This window comes from Centroberyx gerrardi, chromosome 5 (genome assembly GCF_048128805.1).
Source record: "Centroberyx gerrardi isolate f3 chromosome 5, fCenGer3.hap1.cur.20231027, whole genome shotgun sequence".
Classification (NCBI taxonomy): Eukaryota; Metazoa; Chordata; class Actinopteri; order Beryciformes; family Berycidae; genus Centroberyx; species Centroberyx gerrardi.
The window spans coordinates 31,283,262-31,310,255 of record NC_136001.1 but is presented as its reverse complement, the minus strand read 5'-3'; the positions used below and the strand labels follow the sequence as shown (position 1 = coordinate 31,310,255).

Below are 26,994 nucleotides of genomic sequence, written 5' to 3'. Positions count from 1 at the left end.
CTTTCTGCCATTCATTTCTATGGGAAGAAAATAAAGAATAAAATCTGATTATCTTGAAAAGTATAAAAAGCAACAAATTCGTCTGCCCATCTCTTTAAGTACCTGAATATCTTAAAGTTGGAACAGAGTCACTAAAGTAGTTAGAGTCCAAAGTTTTGGAGAGAATAATAATAGAAGAACATTTAGACCATCATGGGACACAAAAACTCTCCATTGAAACCCATATTAATGACATTTTCTTAGGTGGGTTAGAAGTTCCTTAGGGCAGGATGGCCCACTGCACCTAATCAACTGTAGGGGAAACTGATAAAAAAAAAATAGTGGGAATAGCATGAGTGTGCTAGCATTCAGCAAGCCCACTCACTCAAGTTAAGTCTTGTTCTTTTCTCAGCCACTTATCTCCTCCAGACAGTCTGTCCCATGCTTTGTTACCACAAAACATAAATCTAATAGACCTTCTGGTATCTGCCTAAACAATCTGATTGGTGTAAAACCTTACTGCTGGATTTCTATAGGCTCTTATTTGTTGAAAATTGTCCTTTTAAGCACTAGATACCTCTTGTCTAAGACACATATCATTAACTAATTGATAATTGTAAATATTTCCCAGCATTAACTGAAGCCTAACGTATACCCATCCCATTACAGATTAGGCAGCACATCCTAATGCACCACCATGTCCCACATTAATCAAAGGTGAGGGTGTAACAGTGATGTGTAAATTGCTCCTCATTTGAGATTCTGGCAGTGAAGCGTTTCCAACCAGACTGCAGGCAAACCCCCTCACTTCTTCCAGCCTTCCTTTACTCTAATTATTCTCTAGGCGACTGCCTGGCTGTCCCAACTCCACACTCATAAATATCCAACTTTTTCAAAACTCAGCAGCCAGAAGACTCTTGCGAAGCAGAAAACATTATCATATCATCCTCTTAGTATTCACGCATCATTCCCCCCCCCCCCCCCCCCCCCCCAGATCTATCATCTGAATACAAAATCCACTAAAAAGTATTAAAACGAAAACAGCTGGGGGCAGAGCCTTCTTCTATAGCGCCCCCCTCCCTCCCTCCATTTAATTAGTACAACCTATGATCTACCTTCAATAATGGGACATTAGTATAATTACCATAAACAAACAAGATCTGTACCAGCCTCTGCATTACATTTGGAGGGAAATCTGCTGGACACACACACACACACACACACACACACATACATTTTCAGGCAGACATTTACATACATGCTCTAGCAACATGGTAAAAAATTGTGTTTCTTCTGTCTTGTGTTGATCTGAATCCATGCTGTTGTTGCTCTGTTTTTTTTTACTTTGTGATGAGGCGGTTTTGTCAGAAGCGCTTTATGAAACAACATCTCCACTTGACTCGATGCTGGTGTGCTGATCTGTGATGTGTGATCTGTAGTGGTGCACAGAGGACCTCTGCTGGTTCAGCAGACTCATTAGTTTGACCAGAAGTGAGCTGGGGAAAGCATTGAGTTAAATAGACCATATGAAAGAATAAAAAAACATTAGCATACCAAATATGATTTTTTATGATATTTAATTTTATCTCAAGGCACTTGTCATTGTAGCCTTTCTATATTAAGGAACGAAATTGTGGTTAAAAAAATGTGATGTAAAACCAAGGTGCACAATCTTATCTGTTGAACCATAAATCAGTAACAAGATCTTTCTGCTCAATATATTAAATGAGGAATCTTGAAGATGCATTGACAGATAATGTCATATTACTCATGACATACTGTATATATGTCATGATTGCATGTATATACATGTGACACACACAAATGTCTCATTACTCATATAACACAATACATTAGATTAGAACATAAAAAAAGGCTGATTCTCATATCTCAAGAGAAAGCCACTGAGGACTGAAGAATGTGATATCAATAAACACGACTGCCTCCATATGTCTCAGATATCTGTATATATGTAAACTGAAAATGAATTATATCACTGCTGACCACTGCAAGTGCGAACCGCTCAAAATAAATTTACAAGGACATTTCCAACAATGGACAACGGATGAAATGGAGATGCCGATATTCATAATCATGAAAATATGAAAATGTCAGCAGTGGTAGTATAGTCTCGTCGTGATTGTGCAGCAGAGTGAAAGCTAGAGATGTGTTTGTCCTTGGCACCGTGTGTCTGTCTGTTGATACTGACTGAGCCAACTCTACACCGCTGTTCAGCCGCTCAAGGCAAGACACGCAGCAGCTGCAGCTGCTTGTGTATCGCCAGTAAAATGGCACCACAGTTTCCCCCTTTGTGCCTCCAGAGAGGGACTGACACCAGTGCAATGTCTGACTGAAAATCTGACAGATACAATGTAAAGCTGCGAAAAGTCAATACTGTCCCAGAGATGTTGACGTGTTCCGGCGCCAGTTTCTGCAGAGGTGGAACAATAGTTGGACAGGGTGTGGGCAGATCATTTAGAAATGACATCTTAGTCACTGACCTACATCGCCAGCACCTCCCAGTGCAGCTCAGAATACCGGGACACTTGGATAGGAGGGTACTTTCATATAAAATGGTACTGATATATTGGTTTATAGCATTATTTAGCTGCTATTTGCTGCTAGGTTGCAGCTGATCTCCCATAGATGCCAAACAGAGCATATGGAAGAGAAGATTGCAGCATACTGCACCACATGAGGAGTCAAAACTCCAGTGTGGTTTCTTAGCAACAGTACACAGCAGGATGTTGCTCATAGACTCACAATGCACAGGCCCTCCCGCACCCTCCCTTGTACAAGAATAAAAACATGTTTCATACATGAACATAGATTCTTTGTGTACTGTTTTGACACTTGCTGCACCCACAACAAATTGCCCCGCTGTGCTTTTTCATCAGAAAAAGCACAGCATCCATTCACATCTCATTACTGGCCTTGAGAACTCGGTAAGAATGTAATGCTACATTTGACACATCACGTATGTCATGGTGCTTATTGAGTGCTTATTGCCTGTCACAGTAACCGATCGCTTGATTCTTGGATTGTTTTACCCCAACTGATCCTCGAACCTCTTTAAACCCTCAAGAAGGACTATACCTCTTTCCTCACAACAACCATTTCCATCCATTAAACCTGCAATAAGTGATATCAGACCTAATAACCAGTCCTGAAACTAACGTGTGCTATGTGGAGATTCCATTGAGACATAATGAAATAAACAAATATCCACACAGCAGCAGCTGTGTTGCTGTTTTCACCTCTTTTCTAAAGCTTGTTGTCAAATTCCGCTCCGAAATGAAGCTCCTCCCACTCCATTCAGCAGCTTTTCATTTTTTTAAACCTAGCTTGTCTCCTCCCTCGCGGTTTAAAAGCGGCGCTCTCCCCCTCCCATTCCTGAACATGTTCTCCTAATGGCGGAATCGATGAAGCGAGCGAGTAAACTTGTTAAACTAGTAAACTTGCTACCTGCCTCTTCACTTGTCATTGTGGGACATGTGACCTTCAGCAGGAGACAGGCCTGTTAAAGTGAGACTAACCGGCGACAATTCTCTGTGGGTACGGTTAGCTTAGCTGCTAGCCTTTATGCGATGCTTTATTTACAAATGTGTTGCGGTTTCTGTCGCCCTCTAGTGGTCGGGGAATCGCTTATTGCAGCTTTAACAACAAATACATTGCCCTCCGCCTGTAGCAGCTATCACTCGGGATGTACTTCTTCCACTCTGCGCTCTGTGGTCGTTCAGCACTAGAGGTGAGGTCCTCTGCGACCCTCTGACCACGCGCGTGAGCCGGTCAGCGCTGGAGGTCGGCGCGGCTGTAGACGACCCCGGTGGAGCAGAGGAAAGCCAGCAGGCTGAAGCAGCAGGCCGACGCCATGTAGGCCCTCACGCTGTCAGCCTGCTGCACGATGGAGCCAAGACACATCGCCGGCAGCACCTGCGGTAGATAAAAGAAGAGACTTTTTTTTTTTCTGATTTATTAGATAATCATACAGTGGTGAGTGAGAGGAAATGCAGGGAGAAGAAAGGCGGCGACATGCCGGATCATGTAGCAGAATGTTGCTGCAAGTGTAGGACGCCCCAGACACTTTCAGGTTTTATTCTTCATCTTCAAATCCCCAGATAGGATTTAAAGATAAAATAAATACTACTACTACTGTTACTTCTCCTACTACTACTACTACAACTACTAATAATAATCATCATAATAGGATTGACATATAAAAAGAGTTAAAAAAAAAAAAAAAGTAAATAAATAACAGCCACCAGGATGCCCAAGGCACTAGCATGTTTTATTGTGTCTCTCCAAATCCCCAAATCAGATTTTAAATACATAAGTAAGTAAGTAAATAAATATTCCAGGATGCCACTGACACGTCCATAATTTTGCATCAATACCTGAAAAAAAAAAACCCTGATTTTATCCAAATAAACCCAGTTACAAGGGAAAATATACATATATCAATACTGTATGTTTGTTTGGTTTAATATCAGCTGGACTGAAAAAGATAAAGTCAACTAAAATTGTTGACGTGTCTGACTGTTCTTGGATCTGTCTAACCTGATAATGCATACTTGAATTAATTCAGTTTGATGGAAATCCATCATTTAGATGCTAATAGAACAAACACTTATGAAATGGCATTATTAGCACAATGGTATATATTTAAGTTCATTCATTTGAGTCAATTTTATAAATGAGAATGCTTCATTTAATTTAGAATGACTAATTCCCATTTGATGGAAATTTCCCACACAATTCAAACATGTAAACCTTACTAAAAAGAGTGTATATTAGTGTATGTATTCTGAAATATAGAGTTAAAAAAAAAAAAAAATCAGATCGCCCAACCTCACCTGTGAGAGCAGGTAGGCACTATCCAGTAAAGCCACGTCAAAGCACATCCCTCTCTCTGAGACTGGTGCGGAGTCTTCCTCCTCTCCGTCATCTCCCTCCAGTAACAGGGAGGTGTGGGGGGAACCAAAAGGGGAAGCTTCCCCAGGGAGGGTGACTCCCCCTGGGTGACCATTGCCATGAAGAGCGGCCGGATCGGAGGAAAGGAGGGACTTGGAGAGGGCCGGGTCGTCACTTTTACCCTGCTGGAACGCTCTGGGCTTGGGAGACTTGAAAAAAGCCTGAAGGAGAGGGGAGTGAAAGAAAGAGAGGGGCAAAGACAAGGAATTAAGCGCTAAAACAGAGATCACTTACTGTTTCTCAAATGAAGAGGAAGGATTCACATGTAATCAACCACCTATACATCAATTCGATTTATAGAAAATCATGAATTTCTGCTTTTTTCCCCCTTAAAAGACACTATCCTCATATAACTTACATCAGTGTGATACTACTTACTATGATTTATACTCTTTATATCAGCCTAACAAGGTGGATAAACTATATTCCACACATAAAAAGGTGCGTAAATTGAGTTTAGGTGGGTTTATCCTCCACTACATCCCTGCATATAATGATACAGTGTATATGATATATGCAGTGATGTTGAAGTAAACAATGTCCAATTAGTGATCATCATAATGCAAATGACAAACCCTTTTAAACAATGCTTTTAAACAAAGACCCTATCCTCATATAACTTACATCAGTTTGACATTATTATGATGTGTACTATAAATTTACCTCTTAAAGATTTATGTCTATACTCTATTCTATTCTGCAAATAAAAAGGTGGGTTTACCCTCCACTCTGTCCCATACAGTATATATATGTTATATGCACATGCAGAACAGAAGGGGCTTGGAAGAGTGTGGCCGGGACTCGCCTGTCTTTCAGAGTGATAGAGACACAGCAGTGTGTACGGCAGGACCTGCAGGACGCAGAGGGTGTATCCCGTCACGGCGGCCATGACGGTGACCGTCAGCACGCTGTCGGTGACGCTCATGGCGCCGGTGGCCAGCACCAGCAGAGCGGCGCTGCTGCCGTACACCGCCCTGGCTCCCAGCAGGGCCACCCAGCGGTCCATCAGCACAGAGCACAGCACCGACACCACACACTGCAGGAAGAGCCCCACACTGGCCATACGCACACCTGCAGGCACAAGCATACAGGGGATATACACACGGGACGATCGGCTTATCTCACGATACGATTCACTACGCGATACGGGCTTCATGATTCAATACAACCACAATACGATGTAATAATAAATAAAAGTTAAATGACAACAAAGTCTGATTGTGCAGAATTATGTTTATTTCTGGGACTCAAATCTTTCTAGCAATGGCATTGGCTTGCTAGAATGTAAATTTAAAAATGTCCTTACAAAGTGCAAATAATATAATATCGATGGAGCGCTTGTGATTACTACAGCAGAATAAAATGGAGCTAATATCACTACGTGTTGTATTGCGATATACTGAATTTTGATATACCGTCCCATCCCTCTCATAAGGAATTATAAGGCATCATAAGCTCACTCTAAGCATATTGTGAGTGTATGATAATTATTATAATCAGAGCATGAAAAACAATAAACAATGTGCAAAAAATTCAGGGGATTGAATACATTATACAACTTATCAACTTTATAAGTGATATTAAATTAAATGTAATTTTCTGATGTTCTGAAGTTTATCTCTGCTTCTAATGCGCTTAAAATCTGCATCACAATGCACTTCAAGTGAAGTGTTACCCATTGTTTTTATTTATTCGTATGGTTGAATTATTATTATTACGCCGGCCTTGCTATGTTATGCTATGTTGTATTTAAATTTTGTTCTTGCAGTTGAGTTTCATTTGGATTAGATGAAACTTTAATGAGAAATTGGGTTGCTGCAACACATAATAGGATATACAGCAAAGAAAAGCAGAATATAAAGTCAAATATAAATAAGAATGGAGCAAATGGGTGGTTTGACACATACAATAAACAATTTCAATGCTAGAACATATTAAGTAGAAATACATATGAATGAAAAGTTTGAAAATATATGAGTAACTATATAGGTAAATATAGGTAAATGGAAAGCTGTTGTCTTGATTTATCTGGTAGAGTTAGGGTTAGGGTTAGGGTTGGGGTGGGGGGGTTGATGTTGGGGGGTCTGGTTGCCACCTGATCTCCCATATTCAGTTGTCATTTTCTAAGTAAAATCAACACAAAGCGTTAGAGGAAAAAAGAGAATATACAATATCTCACCCTACCTTCGTTATAGCGTTTCCTTTCCTGTGACTCTGCCTTTGCGTTCGGCACTCCTTGGTACAATCCCTCTCCCAAAAAGTCGGCGTAGAAGAGCATGAAACTCATCAGCGCCATCCAGCTACACAGCTCCGCCAGAAACAGCTTCCGTATGGCCGCCGGCACACGCATACACATTCCATACATACGTGGCAACACTGACATGCATGTCGATGCACATCGGCCCATCGCGAGATAAAAACACTGCGCCCGAGGGAGGAACGGGTGAGGGCAGTATCTGCTCCGCCAGCTTTTCAGGGGGCTCACGCCGACAGTCCTCCTCTCGCCCCCTCTGCTCCCTCTCTCCTCCGGGATGAAGGCGGTGGTGAAGAGGCAGCCGAGGAAGAGGAGGGTGAGCAGGGCGTAGATGAAGGCCTCCTGGCCACCTAGGTATGCCGCCATGGGCGCTCGGCTCCAGTCCACCGCAGGCAGCAGGAACCTGAGAGCAGAGTCAAAGTTAATGGCATGGCTCTCTGCTGAAAGATGAACAATAGAATAAAATCTCTTCTATCTCTCCTTATTTCTTTTCCCAGCACTTCTCTCTACATGGTTGTTCTTTGGTCACAGGAATATTGTAAAGGCCCTGACCTTTGCGCTCCTTATGTTTGTTTGCTTGTAATGATGGCGATCTAGGAATTGAAGCGTGTTGTCGCTCTGGATAAGAGCATCGGCTAAATGCCTAAAATGTAAATGTAGATTCAATACAGTGGTAAACAGGGCACAGAAAGAGAGAAATGTAAGCATATGATAGCCAAGAATAGGATAGAAAAGACAGACAATAGAATGAGGCCGCGTGCAACAGAGTCCCTGAGACAGAACGATAGGAAAAACAAAGCAGTGGATAATGATGGGTGTCCTACGTCAGAGCAGCCTTAAGGTGATGATGAGATAATAGGCAACGACAGCGAAGGAATGATTTAAAGTGCGCAGTCACACACGCATGTACATTGGTGTATGATTGGAAGACAGAAGGAGAGAGACGGAGCCAGTAGGAGGTAGAATATTTCGGTGCGAGTGCCTTACCCCAGGCAGCCCCCCAGGCTGGTCATCAGGGAGTTGACTGAGAAAGCTCTGCGGTTCTCCTCCTCCCCGGTGAAAAGGTCTGACAGCAGGGCCACCAGGACGGTTAGACAGGCCTGAGGAGCCAACACAGGGCTTAGCTGACACCTAACAACAGCCACCAAGTTAGTAACATGGACCTAGAACCAGCACAGTGCTTGATCCCAATTCCTTCTATGATCTTTGATGATCTCTGATGATTCTCTCAGGCAGTGATTCTCAACCTTTTTCTAGTCATGACCCCCTTTGAACATATCGAGAAGTCCCCTAAAAATAATTATAATAATGAATAATAACCTTTTATATTGTAGTTATACAATAAATGTATTTCCCAATTTTCAAATTATACAGATCATTTCCTTTTTCATTAAATTGGTTCCACTTCCATTTTTTTTTCCCACCCCACACTGAGCCTCTCCTGCAGTTCTCCAGTGCGTCCCCACCGATTGAGAAATGCCACTCTAAGGTCTAGATGTGTGCATAGTTCAGCCGCCGCCTCACCTGTCCGCAGAAGTCCATCAGACATACAGCCGCTGCCTGCAGTGCTGCTTCCAGCCAGTGGGGGCGCTGTGGGGACAGCAGGACGGCCAGGCGCCTGGCCTGGGGCATGACCTGCAGGCCTAGCAAAACTCCCATGCTCAGCACCCAGACAAAAGGCCGGCGTCGACCAAAACGCCCACGCCACGAATCGCTTGCTGAGCCGATAATTGGCACAAAGATCAACCCCAGAACTGGACCCACCCCTGATAGAGAGAGGGAGACGGAGTTGCTTGAATGACGTCTGGTGCTGAAATGTTATTTTAACACAACAAAGCACGTGGAATGGGTAGGCAACACTGAGAAAGAGAAAATTCCAGCAACACTTGCTGAACAGCCGCATCTTGGCACGACTGGTTTACCTCATAAATCTTTGCTCTCAGTAGAATGACACTGATGCATTTCAGCACATGGCTGACAAAGGCCATGTGCCTGAATGCATCAGCTCTGATCATTTTTGTTCTTAGTACTGCAAGTGTTGTTGGAATTACGTCGACTGCTCCCATGACCTGCAGCGGTCACAGTTCAACCACTCACCAAGCACCATGGTCATGTAGCGTTCCTCCATACCGGCCTGCAGCAACAGAGGTGGGATGTAGACGGTTCCTGCGGCCATGCACACCTCCAGCCCACATGTTAAAAAGTTCACCAACAGCAGCTTACACACCAGGCCTTGCACGGCCCACTGATGCTCCCCCTGCATGCCTGATTCCTACCCTTTATATACCTTTGCCTCCTTTTTTCCTACCTTCCTTTTTACAGTCTTGTTTGAATGTAATATCTCCGCTGTGTACATTAAGAGTCATGTTATGAAATAATTGGTCCGTGTCAACAGAACATAAATAAAATGGCTTTCCAGAGGGGCTTTGGCGGGTTGTCGGCTCTGGAAGATTTCCATTGCATCATGTCTGTCTGGTGCTGTGTGAGAAGAGAGGGAAGAGAGAAGTCCTCTTCAGATTTCAACGAAGACCACCTTCTTTATTTTCCTTACTGACATGGCAGACAAACGCTGCAATGGCAACGGCCGAGGAAAATGGAAAATGGCTTGCGAGGATAAATGAATTGTCCCATCGGAGGCAAACTTGTGGCCACATCTCCTTGTACCGGCGTGGGCTCTTCATGTGGAGTTCAGATGGAGAGAAGCATCATCTAGGTCCACCATACTTGTACAGGGCCTAAGAAACGAGAAAAAGCACCTGTCAGCAACATCATCATCTTCAGAGTACTAGGCATTTCTTATCAGATCATTCTCGTGCACCAAATAGTCCGATTCAAGTCAGCTGCACAACGATTGCCCCTCCAAAGAGCGAACTTGAGGAGTAGCGTTGCATCAGAATAAAGGACTTCTCAAGGTTTGTTGATGCCGAATCACAGGTTCCCCCCCAGGGCATTTGAGATGACTCACTGCGCTCTATGGATTTCTCTTCTTAACAGTAAGTCACTTGACAGCTTTCCTATCCCGCTACACACCCTGAACAACTGTGTGTTGATTCTCAGCAAAATTAATAGACCCTTTTGACTCCAGACAAGGCAGCCGGGATTTGAGGTGTGTCCTTTGGGGTGTGAATAATCTTGTCTCCAGCACAAGCGTTAAATACTCGCTGCTGGCAAGGAATGAAGAGTGTGTGTGGCAACTACACTATTTATAATGTTGACATGTTCAGTTCTGTCAAGACGGTTCTTTCCTGATGTTTAATCAGTTTGGTTTCCTTGGTGGGATATACGACCAAAGGAGAGTCACGCAGACACTTCTAAACCTTAAAGCGCTCACAGAACTCTATGCTACTGAATAACAACCCTTCACCCGATTCCTCATCCTTCATCTGTGGCCCCGTGTGTTAAGTTTCAGTCACTCATTAAACAAGAACCCCATGTCTCTGTTAACCATTCATCTAAGCTACACTATTAAGCATTAAGTAATCAACCGTTCTATCGCTTCACTCGCCACATAAAACCCCTTTGATCCCCTCTTTAAAGACAAGCAACAAAGTGGTGAGAAATGCCAACAGCAGCTCACCCAGTCCAATCACAAGTTCCCTCTGAAGCTCAGCAGTGTGTGTGGCAGTGTGTGTGTGTGTGTCCATTCCAGTCATCTGTGTCGAGAAACGATGATAGGACAGGTGGAAAGACACTCCCGCCAAGAGGTAAGGAGATCCCGGCTCCGGGGGAACTCAGTTTAGGAACTGAAGGATCAGTTTTCTTATCGCTCCCTCTGGGGAACCTGTGGGCGGACCTGCTGCCTCATTACAACATGCCAGCCGTCCTATGACAGATGGAGGGTTTGGTCTTATGGGCAATGTGGTATCTTTGGCTGATTTCTTTCCCCGCTCTAGCACAGATCCTGAAATTAATGGTTTAACGGTGACAGGAATGGAAGATCTCTCTGGTGCTAGGAAAGACAAAAGGTCCATGGCAGAAATCAACAGGTGCTCTTCTTAATGGACTACAAGAATTTATTAAAAAACTACTTTTGTGATAGCAAAAGTTAAAAGCCTTTATTTTACATTGGCAATCTGAAAAGTTAAAGCTACATTGGGCAAGATTTTTATGTAAAAATACACCAATCACAAATAATACAGAAGAGCATCCCATCCTCCCTCATTTTGACCCCGTATAGATTGTCCCTATTCGCCCAAATGAAATTCTGGTGTCGGGTATGGACACTTCTCTGCCCACAGTTAGTGACGAATCGAAACTCAAGACTTCTGGGTAGTGAAGTTCAATTTCTTTAAAGCGTTACCTCTTGCTGCCATTTGGAGCCGCCAAAGTGCAAAGTTGTCTCGTGCAAACTGACAGACGCATTTCAGATCGTATGATCCCTCCTGATGTCTGGTGCTGGACAGGGTGTCCGAAAAGTCTGAAATCATGCGGAAACTGCCACTGGGATTCGAACTCGCTCCTTTATTGGTAGACCAGAAACCCTGGCACCTTAGACCACATGGCCATTCTGACAACTGGAGTGTGTGGGGAATGTGCAACAAGAACAAATTATAAGGTTTTATCTGGGTGGAGTGCAGTTCTGAGATAATGAGCATCAACATCAAAGATTTGACAGACCAGTTACTATTATGTACTTTCTACCTTTTAAAAATAACACCACACAAGTATAAAAAAAAATAGTCAGATAGAACCTTATAATTCCAACTCTACCCTGCGATTAGGATATTCTGGCTGGCTGAGAGGGAACACAGAAGCCAGACACTACCCATCATGCCCTATGCTGTTTGCTGAGCCTATCATAAACCTGATAGCTGTATCCTGCTACACCTGCTCTGAAGGGTAAACATTGTAACCACACCACACCAAACTGGCAAGTGAGGTAACCTGAAGCTCTTACAAGTCAGCAGCTTCAATACATTCAAATATGATGGAGGGGAAATAGACTGAATAATCAAAGAAATAAGCAGCATTGTAAATAGTAATAGTAGACTGACTGAAAAGCAGATGGTAATGAATAAAGAGTGAACCCACCTTGTTGTTCAGAGCATGATGGCCATGTTGCGGGTCGGTTTCAGGAAGTTTGTCTGTCCTGCAGTGACCCTAAATCATCATTTAGCTCTGTGTGTGTGTGTGAAGTGTTAACACGCCAGCAATAAAAAGTGCTGAGGAGCCTAGATATGCATACACAAGTGTGAGAAAGGGAAGCAAGCTCAGAGGACAAGCACAGGCCAGACGCGTGCACACACACACACACACACACACGCCACCATTAGCTCAGTGATAGGAGGTTATTTGTGCTGTACTCCCCCTTCTTGTCTGTGTGTATGTTCAAAGTTGGGGGGGAAGCAAGTCATAACACAGTACGTTCTCATGGATTCAGCTTGTCGTCAAATCAGGTTTTTTTCACTCTGACATAATTGTACAGAATCAGATTTTTGTGGTTTTCCCTGTTCAGACAGCAACGAAAAGATCAGTCTGTTACATAGAGTGAATCAAACCTGACTGGTGGCCCATCTGCAGGTGTAGTTAAGTAAACCTACTCAAGTACTCCAAAATGACAATATTATCGGCAAGATTTATATGAAACTGATCTGAAGTTAGTATTTCTGCAGGCTCTTCATCGGGGCAGAGGACTGCATGCAAAACATACAGTTGGCTGCTGTTTCCATGAGCATCACGCTGCAAACAGCACCACTGTGTGGCCGAGAGGGAGCACTGCCAACCATTAGATAACTCACTCCAACAGAAAAGCACATCGTCTCTCACCAGCTGACACTCGTACAGCACACAGAGCTCAACGTCAGAAAACAAGTAGTTAAATCCGTATAAAAAGTAGGTTGCCTTTATTAGAAGCTGGGAAACCAAAACATTATCAACATCGTTGTCGTTAATACTTTTTTTTTTTTTTGTAAGACCACAATATTGCCATTATCAGCATCAGCATCATCATCATCGCTTCGCACTTTTTCCACAACATGCAAAAGATTCAAGAGTTCAGCGTTCCTTTTCCACACTACTGACAAAAGCTTCCCCACTTCGTCACCTGTAGGAATCACAACTTTGCTTACATTTACATTGCCAGTACAATTGAAGGTACATAGAAAAAAAATCAAAACAGTACAACAGAAGAAATTGTAGAATGGATGAAAGAGAATAAATTCATAGCCTTATGCTATGTGCCTCCTATGGGATGATGGGATAGGAACCCCTGCTGCTCAGATAGAGTATTCTCCATTCAGGCCCCTCCGTACTGTGAACTACAAGACAGTATCCGACACTGATCCCTACATTAACTGCAAACAGAGCTCTCAGAGCACTAGAAAACACCAGCGATTTCTCCTATTTGGTTTCTTATTCCTACCCAATCGTCTTAAAATGACAGGAGTTATTGCAGATTTGGTGCCAATTTGGGAGCTGAACGTAGAAAAACACACTGATCCGCTATAATAAGGAGAGTCATCAAACAATCAAATGAATGTGCTTCAGAACCGAAGACCAGGTTTGAGTGTGTTCTGAAAACATCCAGGACACGTCTCTATTTGCAGTCTTGGGACAAAAATCGGAAGAGGGTATTGTCTGATTCACTCCGGACAAATGCCTAATAAATGAATATATGTTCCCAAGATCACAATGGCAGCTTTACTTTAAGAATTTTTTTTCCTATTTTTTTTATTTTTATTTTTTTTGCTTTGACATCAAACCCTACTTATCACCGCAAAAAAGACAATCTCACAAGTGCTGTACCTGATCTCCACGTCACTAGTATCGAGATCATTTATGGCTTTGGATGGTCTGCTGATCATACAAATTTGTTGACCCACTCAAGCCTAATTTGCCATTTGTGGCAAAGACCTAAAAACATTAGGACAGTTTACATTCTCAAGCCTCTCCTCCAGCGACCTCCACTGATGATGCCGGAGCCACTGCTTCCCTATTAAAACGGAACTCAATGAAAATTAAGGCATTAATAAATAGACAAATGAATGCCTAGTGTTGACCTCTGGGTATACTGAGCTGCGCGCTTAGCAACAACGTCGTCTCGACCGTTTCTGAGCCTCAGTACCATATAATTCTGAATTTTAAAATGTTACGGTTGTGAAATATACACCTCTATATGGACCGCCTCTAACATCGAAAGAGTTGTGAGCGACAAAAAACTCAAAAGAGAAAACTGAACATGGATGCCAACAGTGACAATTTAAGCTGATGGGAAAACTGGTCTGGCTGTCTGCTTTGGGGTGGGGTGGGGTGGGGTGGGGTGGGGGGGGGGTGATGTGTTTGCTTACACCTTCAAAGGTGGAGGAAGCCAGAAAAGAGAGAATGAAGGAGAAGGAGAGGAGTGAATAAGGGAGGGATGGCTGGTCTGGGCTCCCCCCGCCCCGCCCCGCCCCGCCCCGCCCCGCCCCGCCCCTCGCCGTCAGGCCAACCGTTAGGCAGAACAGATTGGATAGGGTCGACTTTTCTCTTTAAAATCAAGATACATTTTATTTCTTTTCTTAAAAAACAAACATTACAAAAAAAATCTGAATAGAGAATTAGAACAATGAACCAACAGGAGGAAAAAAAAAACATTCATTTTTTTTGGACTCTCGAAAGCAAAAGAAACATCTCTTCTTGTATTTCATTAAAAAAAAAAAAAAAAAAAAAAAAAAAGATTTTAGGGACGCCTGGCACAAAGGGTTGAATGGTGAGAAGATGCTTTGGCCATGCAGGGATACGGGGAACGTGTGTTTTGCAGGAGGGGGGCGGGGGGAGGGTAGAGGAGCACTTCACATAGCATGGTGTATCGTTTTGAAAGCCTAACATACGATATAAACCAAGTCACATAAGCAGCTGATGGGAGCCCTTTCAGGCCGAGAAAATGCCAGACCCTCTTTACAGTAAGTACCCACGCAAACATACACATTTGAACAAGTACACAAAAACACACACACGCATGCGTACGCACACATGCAGGCCTGCGGTAGTGCCGGTCCGACATGTAACAAACACTCAGCGGTGACCCACCACACCCGGGACCCGGTCTACGTAACACACCTTTAACTGTTAAGGATCTGCGACAGCTGAGCCACGAGCGGTGGCTCGGCGCGGCCGCGGGTTGATCGCCGTCCAAAATAAATTGACTCACTTCATTTCATTCTCCTCCAGTACACCCACAGAACCGGTTGATAGCCATACAAGAGACAGGGCATGAATTCATAGTCTGAGACAAGCTGGCTGATAATTAAAAAGATCAAAGAAAACACGGCCTTAACTGAACAAACCGCTATCCTATAACGTCCTGTTAAAACATGCTCCTTTTCTCAAGTGTTTAAAAGCAGGAAGTACCTAAGAGAGGGCAAAGAGAAAGAGCGAAGGGTTCAGCCCTGCGCGCCGAGACTGAACCGGTGGGCAATATCGCTTAGTAAATACAGCGCTGTGGTTGATGACACCGGGATGCTCGGATGCTCAAGTCAATAGCCCCAGTAATCACAGATCTAATATGGGCAGACAGGAAGAAATCGAGGGGTCCGAAGGTTGGCTCTCCCCCTAGCCAGTCCTGTCAGATCGCCGATTATCCCGGGAAAGGAAAATAAACACACACACACAAGCCTGCGGAGAGTGAACTAGTGTGTTCACACTTTAGGCGGCGGCTCAGGACGGATGCTCACTAGCGCTGAGCTCTTAGAAAGGCAGAAACTAACAACGTCTGTGGAAACTTTTCGGAAATTTACACAGTTATAAAAGTAAGATAAAAAGGTTATTAAACCAGATCTGAAAGGGGGGATGACAAGGACAGGGGGGTGGGTAAAGCCGAGTGTTGTAGCTGGGGATGACTGAAATACAAAAGAGAGGATAGGAAACAGCTCCTTACATACGCAGTATGTTCACATGAGCACAATGTCTTGAGCTATTATGGTAGGCAAGGTTCAGGGTAGGGTGGTAGTGGTGGTGGTGGGAGGGGGAGAAGCAAAACAAGAAAAGCACATGAAGTCCAAACCATTGAGCCAGGCCACCACGAAAAGAAAAAAATAAAACCCTCTAAACGCAGAGCAACAAAAGAAAACAAAAACTTAAGAAGAGACAGAGAGAGAGAGAAATGGAGGAGGGGCTTCGACGGGTGCCATCTTCTAGTCTTCTCCAGAGGGCGCCTCCTCTTCTGAGCCATCCTCCTCCTCTTCGTCTTCCTCCTCTTCCTCCCCTCCTGCAGGCTCCTTCGTCTTCTTGGGGGCGGGGGAGGTGTCTTTCTTCTCAGCCTCCTCTTCTTCCTCCTCCAGGGGACTCTCGGGCTCCTCCTCTTCCTCCTCTTTGGGTGAGCTCTTCTCCAGGGCCTTGGCGCTGGGGCGCCCCTTCCCCTTGCCTTTCATTGGGCTGGGGGTGACTGGGGGAGAGAGGAGACCGGCAAAACAGTCAACGATACACAAATCATGGCTCACTGTCAACACTGGCTACTACTAATGTCAACAGCTGGGTTTCCATTCAACTGTTTGTTTTTTTTGCAACATCGGACGTATAAAATTAGAAAGGCTGAAAGCAAAATTTGCAAAACAGTTGTGTTTTGAAAATTTGTTGTCAAAAAAGAAACTATGCAACGCATTTGTCAAATAAACGACAGGCTTGGCATGATCTGCCTAAGAAATGGTTTAATCTCATAGCACAAAAAAATCAAAAATGTTCTTTGGACATTCTGAAATGTCTAAAATATATATCTGCCCACCATGACCTCCCAGAAATGCCATGTCATCAATGTCACTGTCTGCCCCATATGAGAAGTCTCCATCATGGTTGGTTGGTCCATTAATTATTACCAAGTGCATTTCTTTGTTTTCTTTTTTTAATGGAAACACAACTAATTTGCTTTATTTTTGCAACATTTCAAAAGTTGACAGTTGGATGGACACATAGCTAGTGATATTAAAAGGTAACTAAACCCCAAACCCAAATCTGTGTAAAGCCTGCCATCTTCTATTGGCTGATCTTTGGTTGTTTTTACTTGTTTTACATTTATGAATTTAATTTTGCTATTATTTTATTGAAAAAAATAAATATAGCACCTAGGTTGTAGCTGCAGCAGGACTTGGAAATCTTACCTGTGGCCTTTAGTCGCGGTTTGGGGGATTTCTTCTCCTTCTTCTCCGGCCGTCCCCGTCGAATCACCTTCTTGCCTCTCTTCTTGGAGTGACCGTAGTCGCTGTCGTCATCGTCCTCCACCATGAAGTCCTCATCGCTGCCGGACTCGTCGGCTGCACACAGGACAGGCGGGCGGGAAGAATCTATTAGGCAGGTCGCACTCTGCAACGACGGCCTCTTGGCCGGCGGTCTGCACCACTGTGGTGTTTCCAGTTAGTGACTAGCAGTTCATGTTATTCCTACAGGCATGTGGGGGCGTTTCTCTGTTGAGTTTGAGCTTACAGTTTACACACGGGGTTTTCAGGTTTCAAGACATTAAGAGCTTTTCAGGTCTTGATTTTAACCTGACACGGATGGATTTGCAGGCACCGGCTACATAGGCGGTGCATAGTTTGTTTGTTTATTTATTTAAGAAGGGACAATGCACATTAATTAACATGAGCACTTAAGTCCATCATGTAAAAGTGCCAGATTTAGCCATACAGGCTAGTTTTCATCTGCAGTCCCTGGCAGGTTGATGGCACATAAAAAACATTAAGAGAAAACATACAGGAACACATAGGCACATAAACACATAAGCACAGACAAAAGCATATAAACACAGACAAATAGTAAGTCAATGACATAACCCCTACTCCAGATTATGACAGCAGTCCCTGGCAGGTTGATGGCTGGCTAGTGTTAGCCTGGTTCATACAGCAGCATATCATTAGACATTTACATGTAGGTATAACGTGAGGCAGTTTACTTATGGTTCATAGGCAGTGTCTGGGGACTGTCTTTGTTCATATAGGGGGTAAAACTGTGTTCAATGTAGGCCTGAGTGGCAGTTGCAGTTGTACATACGATCCATGTAGGGTTCCTCCTGGTCTTCACGCTCCTCATCCTCGCTGCCTCCATCGCCCAGCAGGATCTCCCTCTGTTTGGACACAGCCTTGGTGGCAGCCTGGCGCACGGTACGCACCTTACGACTCACCTCCCTGTCGTCATCACTGTCATCTGCACAGGGAGAAATGTACCGTCACACATAGTGATTTATAACCTGACAGACTGCAATTAATTGAATTTAAAAAAAAGGGAACAAGGTAATAGTAAACATGTCGTTCCCCACAAATGATGCCGGCCCTCACTGGGCTAATCAGGAACAAATATATCATCTTGTTTTAACCTGTAATTGTAGTGCCCTCCCCTTGGACCAATCAATTTTGAAAATGCCAAACGCCCTTTTTATCAAACTCTTTTTTTAAGCATTACTCAAGAAATGATGTCGAACAGGAGGCAAAATGCCCCGCCATAATCATCATGATATATTAAAACATAACCAGTTATGCTAATTAGGTCATCATTAAGATAATTTATGCATGAATTAGCAAATATTTCCATGTCAACACAATTGTCTTCACATAACACATGGGTGTTATTGTTATGAACTATTATTATCTAAAAGCATTAAAGAGTTTCAAAAAAATATTTTTTCCTTATTAAAGAGCAAGTAAACCAGGCACCAAAGATCAGCCAATAGCAGATTGCCATTTCAGTAGCATGCTTCTTACCTGTAGATGTCAGACATTACACAGATTTGGGTTTGGTGTTACTCTTTAAAGGGGTCAGAACACTAAAAGGTTTTTTGAGATGTTAATTGATATCTAGGTGTTTGAGACAGAAGACAGTAATACTCGTCATCATCTCCACATATAAGTGCATATGTTGAACTGCCCATGTTTTAGCTGCAATTCTCTTTTTTCTGGGGTTAAATATCTAAAACTAGGTGAACGTCATTGGATGTTTTGTAGTGTCTAACTTTAGTTAGACTCTACGTAATCAGATCGATTAGGAACATAAAAAGCTTTATACACATTTGACAATTCATTTTTCCATAGTCAACAAAAAATAATATAATTTTTTGTCCGAACGGTGCAGCCCCAACACCGAAGACCCACAGAGTTCGAACATGACCAAGCAGTAATTTGACTGTGTACCTGCAGGCCGTTTTCTCTTCGGCGTCCTTTTGGTTGGCTTCTCCACCTTGGGTTTCTTTCCCTTTTTCCCTCGTTTTGCTTCGTAGTCGCTTCCTCCATCCTCTTCTTCCTCCTCTCCGAAGTCGTTGTCTTCCTCATCGCTGCCAAAGTCATCTGCAGCGATACAGAGGAAAGTCAAGACAGCCAGCCAGCTCTCTGGTCTTCAGACTCCACTATTCAAACTCTACCCTTCTCATCCAAAACCCCTTCACCACACAATAGACTGACTTACCTGCTGAATCATTTTTGGATTTGGAGAGCTTCTCATCAGAGTCCTCACTGGAATAAAGAATAAGAAAAAACAAAACATCTTAGCAACCAGTGTAAGGGTAGCCAGGGAGACGGTTTCCAAGGCACAGATTTAATCTACATTTTATTTTCCATAAATAATTAAATAATCAACCAGTAAAGAATTAGTATAATGGGGGGGATTTGCTTGACTAACCATACTAAAGCACGGGTGAAACAAATAACAGACTCAGAGCCGGGAGGTGAAGCAGGAGCCTGAGCCATCCAGCAGAGCCAGGAATTATTTAAAAATTTTCAGTGCTGATATCAGATATCAATTTTCAACATCTTGAATTTGAAACATATGATTTTACATCCCAGTGACATCACAAATTCAAGGGGTTTCTCTCCGATTTCTAGCTTTACAGTAATATTCCACTTAGTTTTAACATGGGGGTTATTTGGCACTTGACCGGCATGAAAACCAGAAAATAAACTCATCACCAAGATTGCTTTATTGTCTTAAAAGCAGTATATGTTGTTGAATCTGTTCACAAACATGTTAAATGTCAGTTATCGGGCTATTTTCATGGCCTCATTCAATGCGAAGTAAAAATCTGAACGCTACAAACTGATCCAGCTGCATCCGATCTTGGTGAGCAGTTAATATTCTGGTATGTGGTGGTCAAGTGCCAAATAACCCCCATGTTAAAACTAAGTGGAATATTGCTTTAAGACAGAGCAAGTGCAAGTTCACAAACACTGATTGAACTGGCTTGGGGCACAGAAATAACGTGAATTCTTAAAATGGGTAGTATTCCCCTTTAAATGTTGTGTTTGCTTCTTAAATATGGGTTCAGAGGTCTTAAAAGTTTATTATTCTTCTGGCTTATTTGGGGATGAAATTAGTCTTAAATCTTATTTTAACTGGTATTAAAAAAGGTCTTGAAACGTTTCAAATTTAACTTACAGAAACCTGGAGTCACCCTGCTTATGGTTTGCACTTTTGTTTTACCTCAGAAATAAAAAACATTTTTTTCAGGCATATTTGTCTTCGTTCAGATTTTGCTCAAAATATTGTGATAATATTGAACCGTGAACCCAGTATTAGTGTGTTGTGTTGGGCATGTAGCACTCCCAGTATGCATTCTGATGAGATAAGCTAACGTGAAGTTCAAACTACAGTTAGAATAGTGGAAGTCAAATTAAAAATGGCTGCCTTTGTGCCATAAAGCAACCCACCAGATTTCCAAATCCAACCCAGTGGCACACAATGTAAAATGCAGTCTAGAGGCCGCCAATCTTCTCACCAATGGTCTCCTTCGTTTAAGATAATTATACTAATCATGTCTCAAAGGGAATGTGGTAATAATTCATTCAACACTACACTTGAATGACAACTGAAGGCTGGTGCTAAACGTCCTGTATTGGTGCCCGGTTGTATTGACATAATTCAAACAGCGGTGAATTTTGATACACGGCCCTACCAGGCCACGCCCACTGCTCACCTGTCATCCTGTGAGTTCTTTGAGCGCTTGTGCTTCGGCTCACGGGGGGCCGGGCGCACCTTCTTAGGCTTGTCGCCTCCATACTCCTCATCTACAGATAAAGGACGAGGATTTAGTTTCCACTGACACACACACATACACTCGAGGGACACGCCAAAAGAGTACCAATTTGATCCATTACTTTTACTGGAGAATGGTAGATTTAGACCAGTAGAATAGGTTTGTAGGACAAAAATGATCACGATATAACAATCTCACATTCTTAGGTGTTAAAAAAAAAGGCAGAAAATTGAGTTGTGTTGCTCTAATTTCTGAAATGCTACATGTGGCTTTTGGTTTTAGACTTAAAATAGTGGCAAAATGCTTTGGTATAATCTCTTTCAACTCAGTATCGGGTCGATATGCAACACCAGTATCAGCGTATCCCTAGCACACACACACACACATCTGTAGCGTCCCTTACCTGCATCGTCAGACTCGTTGAATTGTGAGTAGTTCACCACTTTCCTGTTCCTGTGGAGGAAGTACACACATCGCATCAGATTAGAGTCACACTGAGCAATGTGGCTGTAGCGCCAAAATCAGATAAAATTAGACATATCCATGTGCATTATTCATTTTTTAAACAGGGACAACAAGCAATTATATCTGTCATGACAAGCAATTTAGCAGAGAGCAAGATATCAGCCGTGTGTGAATATGTCTTGGCCTCCTAGTGGGGACATTGAACTGGACACTAGTCTACCTTCTACAGTTTCCAGGGCTAATTTGGCAAAGTGTGCGAGCAAAGCCTCAGGTGACAGCAGCTGACCACAGTTCAGGTACTCTCTGTAACCCACACCCCTAGAAGCTACGTAGCAATGCTGACACAGGACCGAGGGCCGGTGTCGGCTAAAAATCACAGAAAACTCCTCCCGCCTCTCGCTCCGAGCGCCACCAATGGCATGCCAGCTCCTCTGCAAGCATTGTCTGTAATAGTAATTATCTGTGGATCCTCACAAGGTTAAATGAGCAAACTGGGCTGGTGTGGGGGGGTTGGGGTGGGGGGTGGGGGGGTTGGGGTTGGGGTAGGGGGGCCGTAAACCATTTTACGAGTGCTTAGATTACAACAGCAGGCAGACACACACACACACTCTGAAGGCCTCAGACACGTCTTCGGGCTGGGTAACGGCAGCCAGTGGCATGCTTGGCAAGGTTTCCACACATTCCCATACATGTCTCACAGCAATTAGAAAGGGTCACTATTAATTTCTATAATTGTCACTTTCACTAAACCCTATGATATGGCAACTCCCTAGATCTTATGTCATTTGGCACCAAAACTTCCCCACCCTCTTACATTGCCAAATTTCTAGGGAAAAAGTGGAGCAATGACTGATCACTGACAAGATATTATTTGGTCAGTGTGATAAATTATTAGATTTAGGTCACCAAAATAACTTTAGCCATGACTGCTCCCCTGATTTCTTTTTGAAGCTATGGCTTGCAAATAAATTTATTTTTTTGTTTTTGCTTGATCTTTACTCTCCATTATGCTGATAAAAAAATACAAAATCAAAACTGGACTCACTTAGGCTAAGGCACGGTGTGTTCTAAAACCTCGCCATGGTCCAAAAGACGCCAAAGACATCAACAATGATAATAATAATAATAATAATAATAATAATAATAACAATAATATAAATCAAAGCAATGATGTGTGACAGAGCTGAATGAAATACCACGAAAGCACAGCAGCAGATGGGAGGGGCAACCACCAAAACTGACACACTTACACAAGACATCACACTCCACTTTAAATTACATTCCACTACACTTTACATCGCATTACTTTGTTATCAGTACTTAGCTACAAATACGATCTCGCGATGTCAAGTCTCGCGAGAAGAAAATAGGTACTGGATTTTAACAGTATTTTGATTAAAAAAACCGTTCAGTAGTCTTCCTCAGTGTGTCTACCAGCTTCATAAAGTTACATTTAACACATTTAAGACCTATTTAACACCAGTTACAATGAGATATACGCAATGTCGCCATTGAAAAGGACGCGAATGTGGCAGCAAACAACTGCAGTCCTGAGTAAAACATTAAGTTTAGTGTTAAATGTCTCAAAAAAACAGCACAGCGACAAACTGGGAGATGTCGAGGATCTCCATAACCGATTATCTAATACTTCGGGGCTGTATGAAACTGTATGGAATGACTTCAAATAACATTTAAGACGTTTAAGGCCCTTTAAAAAACGACCTGGAGACACGTTGTGCGTTATAGTCGTCGCGGGGATTTTGCATTGGGGGGTGTGGTGACTTTTTGTAGCTCTCCGCCTCCCTCTGACATCAGCCAACAGTGTTAATTTACTGCCAGCAGTGAAAATGTAGCCCCGCTCTCCCCCTTTTTCTTCCTAGTACAGCATTTCCACTGGTGAAAATACGCACTTCTATTGTCCCTCGAATATAAAAACCGTTTCCAAATAAATTATAATGCGATATAAAAGTGGCAACAGCACGGACACGCCAGTCTGCGCGGTAACAAGATCAAATCCAGAGGCCGACCACCACCTCCTCCAGTCGTGTTTTTTCATATTAGCGTTTCAGAGCCTCCCCTGGATGAATGGGTAGCCATATTCTCAGTCTCAGTCAGAGAGGAAAAAAGAATATAAAGGCCTGGCATAGCTGAGCTGTATAATGTTAACCGGTTAAATCACTAATTTTCCGCCTGGCCTACATAGCAGCCAACAATGCACATCATGGGTCAGTTTTCTACAGCATGATACACGTTAGACACACCAGAACGGCGGGCAATGGCTATCTCTACAAGACATGGCGAACAGTCCACACTGCTGGGATCCATGTTAGAAAATGAGGGTGCACGGACAAGAAGGGAAACGCACACACACATACACACGCACACATTTGCATAAATCTTTCATGAAATAAACAATTCCCTGGTCATAAGCACAACATGGTAGAGACGTGCGTGTAGTCTGCGATGCCTTGCCTGCACCGCGTCGTTATTATGCAGAGCGCGGAGGACCGATTTAGCGAACCTACCTCACTGGTCTTGACATTTTGCAGGAATACTGTAGAGGTTAAGGATGTAAGAAAGGGGGGAGAAGAAGAAAGCCCAGGGAAAAAATAAAAAAAAAACGAAATATTCCCGCTCTGCAAAACTCCGAGGGGGGCGAGGTTGTCGCACAACTCCACCGCCCGAGCTAGCGCGTAAAAATAAAATTAGGGGAGCGACTTGTCCTCCAAACGCAGTTTTTGTTAATTTTTTTACCTTCAGCTACTCAAAATGGTGAATAAAACAAACTGAAACTGCAGCCTATGTGCAACCAAACTCCGCGGCCTTGAGGGGTGGGTGCTCGGCGACAAGCACCGCCCCCGCCGGGCGCTGAGAGGAGCAGCTCGGCACACCGCTGCTCCCATTGGCTGATTCGAACGATGACTCTTCTTTTCACTGGAGGCGTTAGCTGCTCGTCCAGGCCTGTGTTAGCCTAGTTACCCTCCCCCCTTAGCAGGCTCGGTTGAGGGTGCACTGTTAAGAAAACAAAAAGAGGCCCTCAGGTTGGATGCAAACATTCAGTCTGGGTCCCAAAAGACCACAAAGCAACATTGCAAATATAGGTTACTGCATGCACAAACATCATGTATACATAATGATAGAATATATTTCAGTGAACAGGTTGACTGTGGTGTTTGAGTGAAGTCTGGAAATTATACAGAGGCTAGCTTTCTCTGTGTCACCTGGCACATATAGCTGCAGCATGAGATGCAGGTAGCTGGCAAAATTGATATTAATGTAGACTAATAGGACACATGCATAGATTACACACTTTAATATTGATTATCTCATTGGTTATAGACACCAAATGTAATCATTCTGAAAGCAAATCAACCTATAGCCTACATTCAAAATGGTGACACATTGTATCCTATAAGGCTTTGTAAGACATGGCTGTGAGAACTGTCTCTGTGAGAAAGAATGATACATGTTAATTCATTTGATTCATGTTAGTTTTGATCAGTTTACAACTGTGTTAAACTGTCTGGAAGACTGACGGTGCAATCAGACTAGCAATGCCCAGCCATTCCCTCACCCATGTATCTGAGGTCATCATCTGAAGTTTCATCTGTAGCTCATTGTGCAGCTGAAGTTACATTTTGTTAATTAGCTGGATTGTCTGGCTTGTGTTGGTTCTCTCCAACCAAGATGAAGATTTAAACCTCGGCAAAGCAGTTCCTCCGGGGATATAAACTGAAGAACATGATCTTGAACATTTAAATCCAAAAACAAGAATGCCATCATTTAGGATGGTAATCAGAAAACATTTCTGCTACACATTGAGCCATCGTCAATGCGATAATATTTAGCTCCCTTTTTGTTGAGAATTTCAGTTCATTTTGGAGGCTTTGGGTGGAAGTAACCTTTGTTTTTGAGGCTCATTGAATTTCAAGTCCACCCACACGTGTGGTGAGTTCGAGTAGGCTCTGTCAAATTGTAGGCTGTGCTAAGGGCTCGTTTGGAATGTGAGTTATTCCCATCGTGCTGTGTGTACGGACGTGCACGCGTACGTGAGTGTACTTGTGCTAAGTGTCAGTAAATAAAATGAACAGTTTCAAATCGTGCAAAGTTGGGTTTGGGGGAATAGGCTACTGAATCCTGACGAGAATACCAGATATCCCTCAGTATTTTGAAGAGTTGTGTATTATGCGCCGAGAAACTGTTAAAAATGCATGCCTTGTCTCTCCCTCTCTTTCTTTCCCTCTCTCTGTCTGTCGGTCTCTCTCCTGCTTCTTCCACATCAGACAGACTTCTGTCTCTGTGTTCAGGGACGATGCCGGAGTGAGGAGCAGGTATGTTGCCATGGCAACCAGGGAAGTGAGTCTCTCCTCTCTCTCTCCATGGCTTCAGCGGCTGCCTCTGGATCATTCCTCAGTCCAAGCTCTGCTGTGGAGCGTGCAACTGTAGGAAAAAGTCCTTGAACCATGCTGGCGTGCTCCTGTCACGCCGGTGGGATTTGATGACTAACGCACAGTTTCTGCACAATCACTGTCCAGCAGATAGGGAACAGCACAGCGGCTAAAAACCCAGATTATGTGCGGTTTGTGGATTAAAGGACAAGTGTTTGTTTTATTATCTCGGATCTCAGCCACTGCTGAGATTGTGAAGAATGAGCTTTACCCACTTTGACCGCTCTATGTGATAAAATGTGGGAGCTGCTGCCAGAAATAAAGGATCAGTTGGCAGTGCACCACACCATGTACTCCATCAACCTCATTTCACGTGCCTCTCCGTCTGTGTAGCACTGCTACCTTGTGGTTGATGTGTTAAACTGCAATGCTGCTGATAACCAGATGCTTTGCAAGTCAAATTCTGGAGCATAGAAACAACAGGCCGCAGACAGTCTGTGGCCCTGGAGAGAAAATAATACCCATTGAGGCAATCCCAACAACAAGAGGAGTCTGCACATCCAACCTGTTTTAAGCCAGGTGCTGGATAGCAGTAGAGCTGGAAGTATTAGGAGATTGAATCATGCATGACTGGGCATATTTATATTTGGACTGTCACAAAGAAAAGTCGAATATGCAAAATTAGCATGAGATGAAGCTGAGCTGATTGTGACTCGTTGGTTTGTTTGTCAAATGTGAGTTAGCATGATATGATATAAAGTCAAATCTGTGGCACTGAATCCTTGCAACATCATTAGTGTCTCGCTGGTCAGTTATGATTGGCTGAGTCTAAAAACCATATACATATGAACAACAATGTGTAACAGCAGATTAGAGATACTGTTGCAGAATATAATATATATTATAATATATACACTGCCCATCAAAAGTTTGGACACACCACATTTTTCTTTATTTTTACTATTTTCCACATTTTAGAATAACAGTAAAGACATCAAAACTTTGAAATAAGA

General features: G+C 43.2%; 2 protein-coding genes across 2 annotated transcripts; both read right to left on the bottom strand.

Moving 5' to 3' along the window:
* Window positions 1–3,768: 3,768 nt before the first annotated feature.
* slc45a3 (solute carrier family 45 member 3) lies at window positions 3,769–9,805 on the bottom strand. Its single transcript, XM_071917335.2, has 7 exons — window positions 9,302–9,805; window positions 8,729–8,970; window positions 8,192–8,304; window positions 7,135–7,607; window positions 5,756–6,021; window positions 4,833–5,111; window positions 3,769–3,912 (listed from the first exon to the last, which is right to left on the bottom strand). Exons 1-7 carry the CDS (start codon window positions 9,465–9,467, stop codon window positions 3,769–3,771), a joined length of 1,683 nt encoding a protein of 560 aa, XP_071773436.2. The 5' UTR covers window positions 9,468–9,805.
* A 4,849-nt stretch (window positions 9,806–14,654) lies between these two features.
* Window positions 14,655–24,402, bottom strand: nucks1a (nuclear casein kinase and cyclin-dependent kinase substrate 1a). Its single transcript, XM_071917357.2, has 8 exons — window positions 24,119–24,402; window positions 21,532–21,581; window positions 21,069–21,159; window positions 19,565–19,611; window positions 19,294–19,446; window positions 18,161–18,313; window positions 17,275–17,427; window positions 14,655–16,565 (listed from the first exon to the last, which is right to left on the bottom strand). The coding sequence occupies exons 1-8, from the start codon at window positions 24,133–24,135 to the stop codon at window positions 16,315–16,317; spliced, it is 915 nt and encodes a 304-aa protein (XP_071773458.1). The 5' UTR covers window positions 24,136–24,402; the 3' UTR covers window positions 14,655–16,314.
* Window positions 24,403–26,994: the final 2,592 nt, after the last annotated feature.

What these genes read in the sequence shown, in the direction of transcription:
- slc45a3 (XM_071917335.2), bottom strand. Translation starts at nt 9,467, where the DNA reads ATGCAGGGGGAGCATCAGTGGGCCGTGCAAGGCCTGGTGTGTAAGCTG. An exon ending in AGCCTGGGGGGCTGCCTGGG is followed by an intron (nt 7,608 to 8,191) that starts GTAAGGCACTCG and finishes CTCTGCTCTCAG; the next exon opens with GTTCCTGCTGCCTGCGGTGG. An exon ending in GTGCCTACCTGCTCTCACAG is followed by an intron (nt 3,913 to 4,832) that starts GTGAGGTTGGGC and finishes TATCTACCGCAG; the next exon opens with GTGCTGCCGGCGATGTGTCT.
- nucks1a (XM_071917357.2), bottom strand. An exon ending in ATCCAAAAATGATTCAGCAG is followed by an intron (nt 19,447 to 19,564) that starts GTAAGTCAGTCT and finishes GTATCGCTGCAG; the next exon opens with ATGACTTTGGCAGCGATGAG. An exon ending in ACCGCGACTAAAGGCCACAG is followed by an intron (nt 16,566 to 17,274) that starts GTAAGATTTCCA and finishes TCTCTCCCCCAG; the next exon opens with TCACCCCCAGCCCAATGAAA.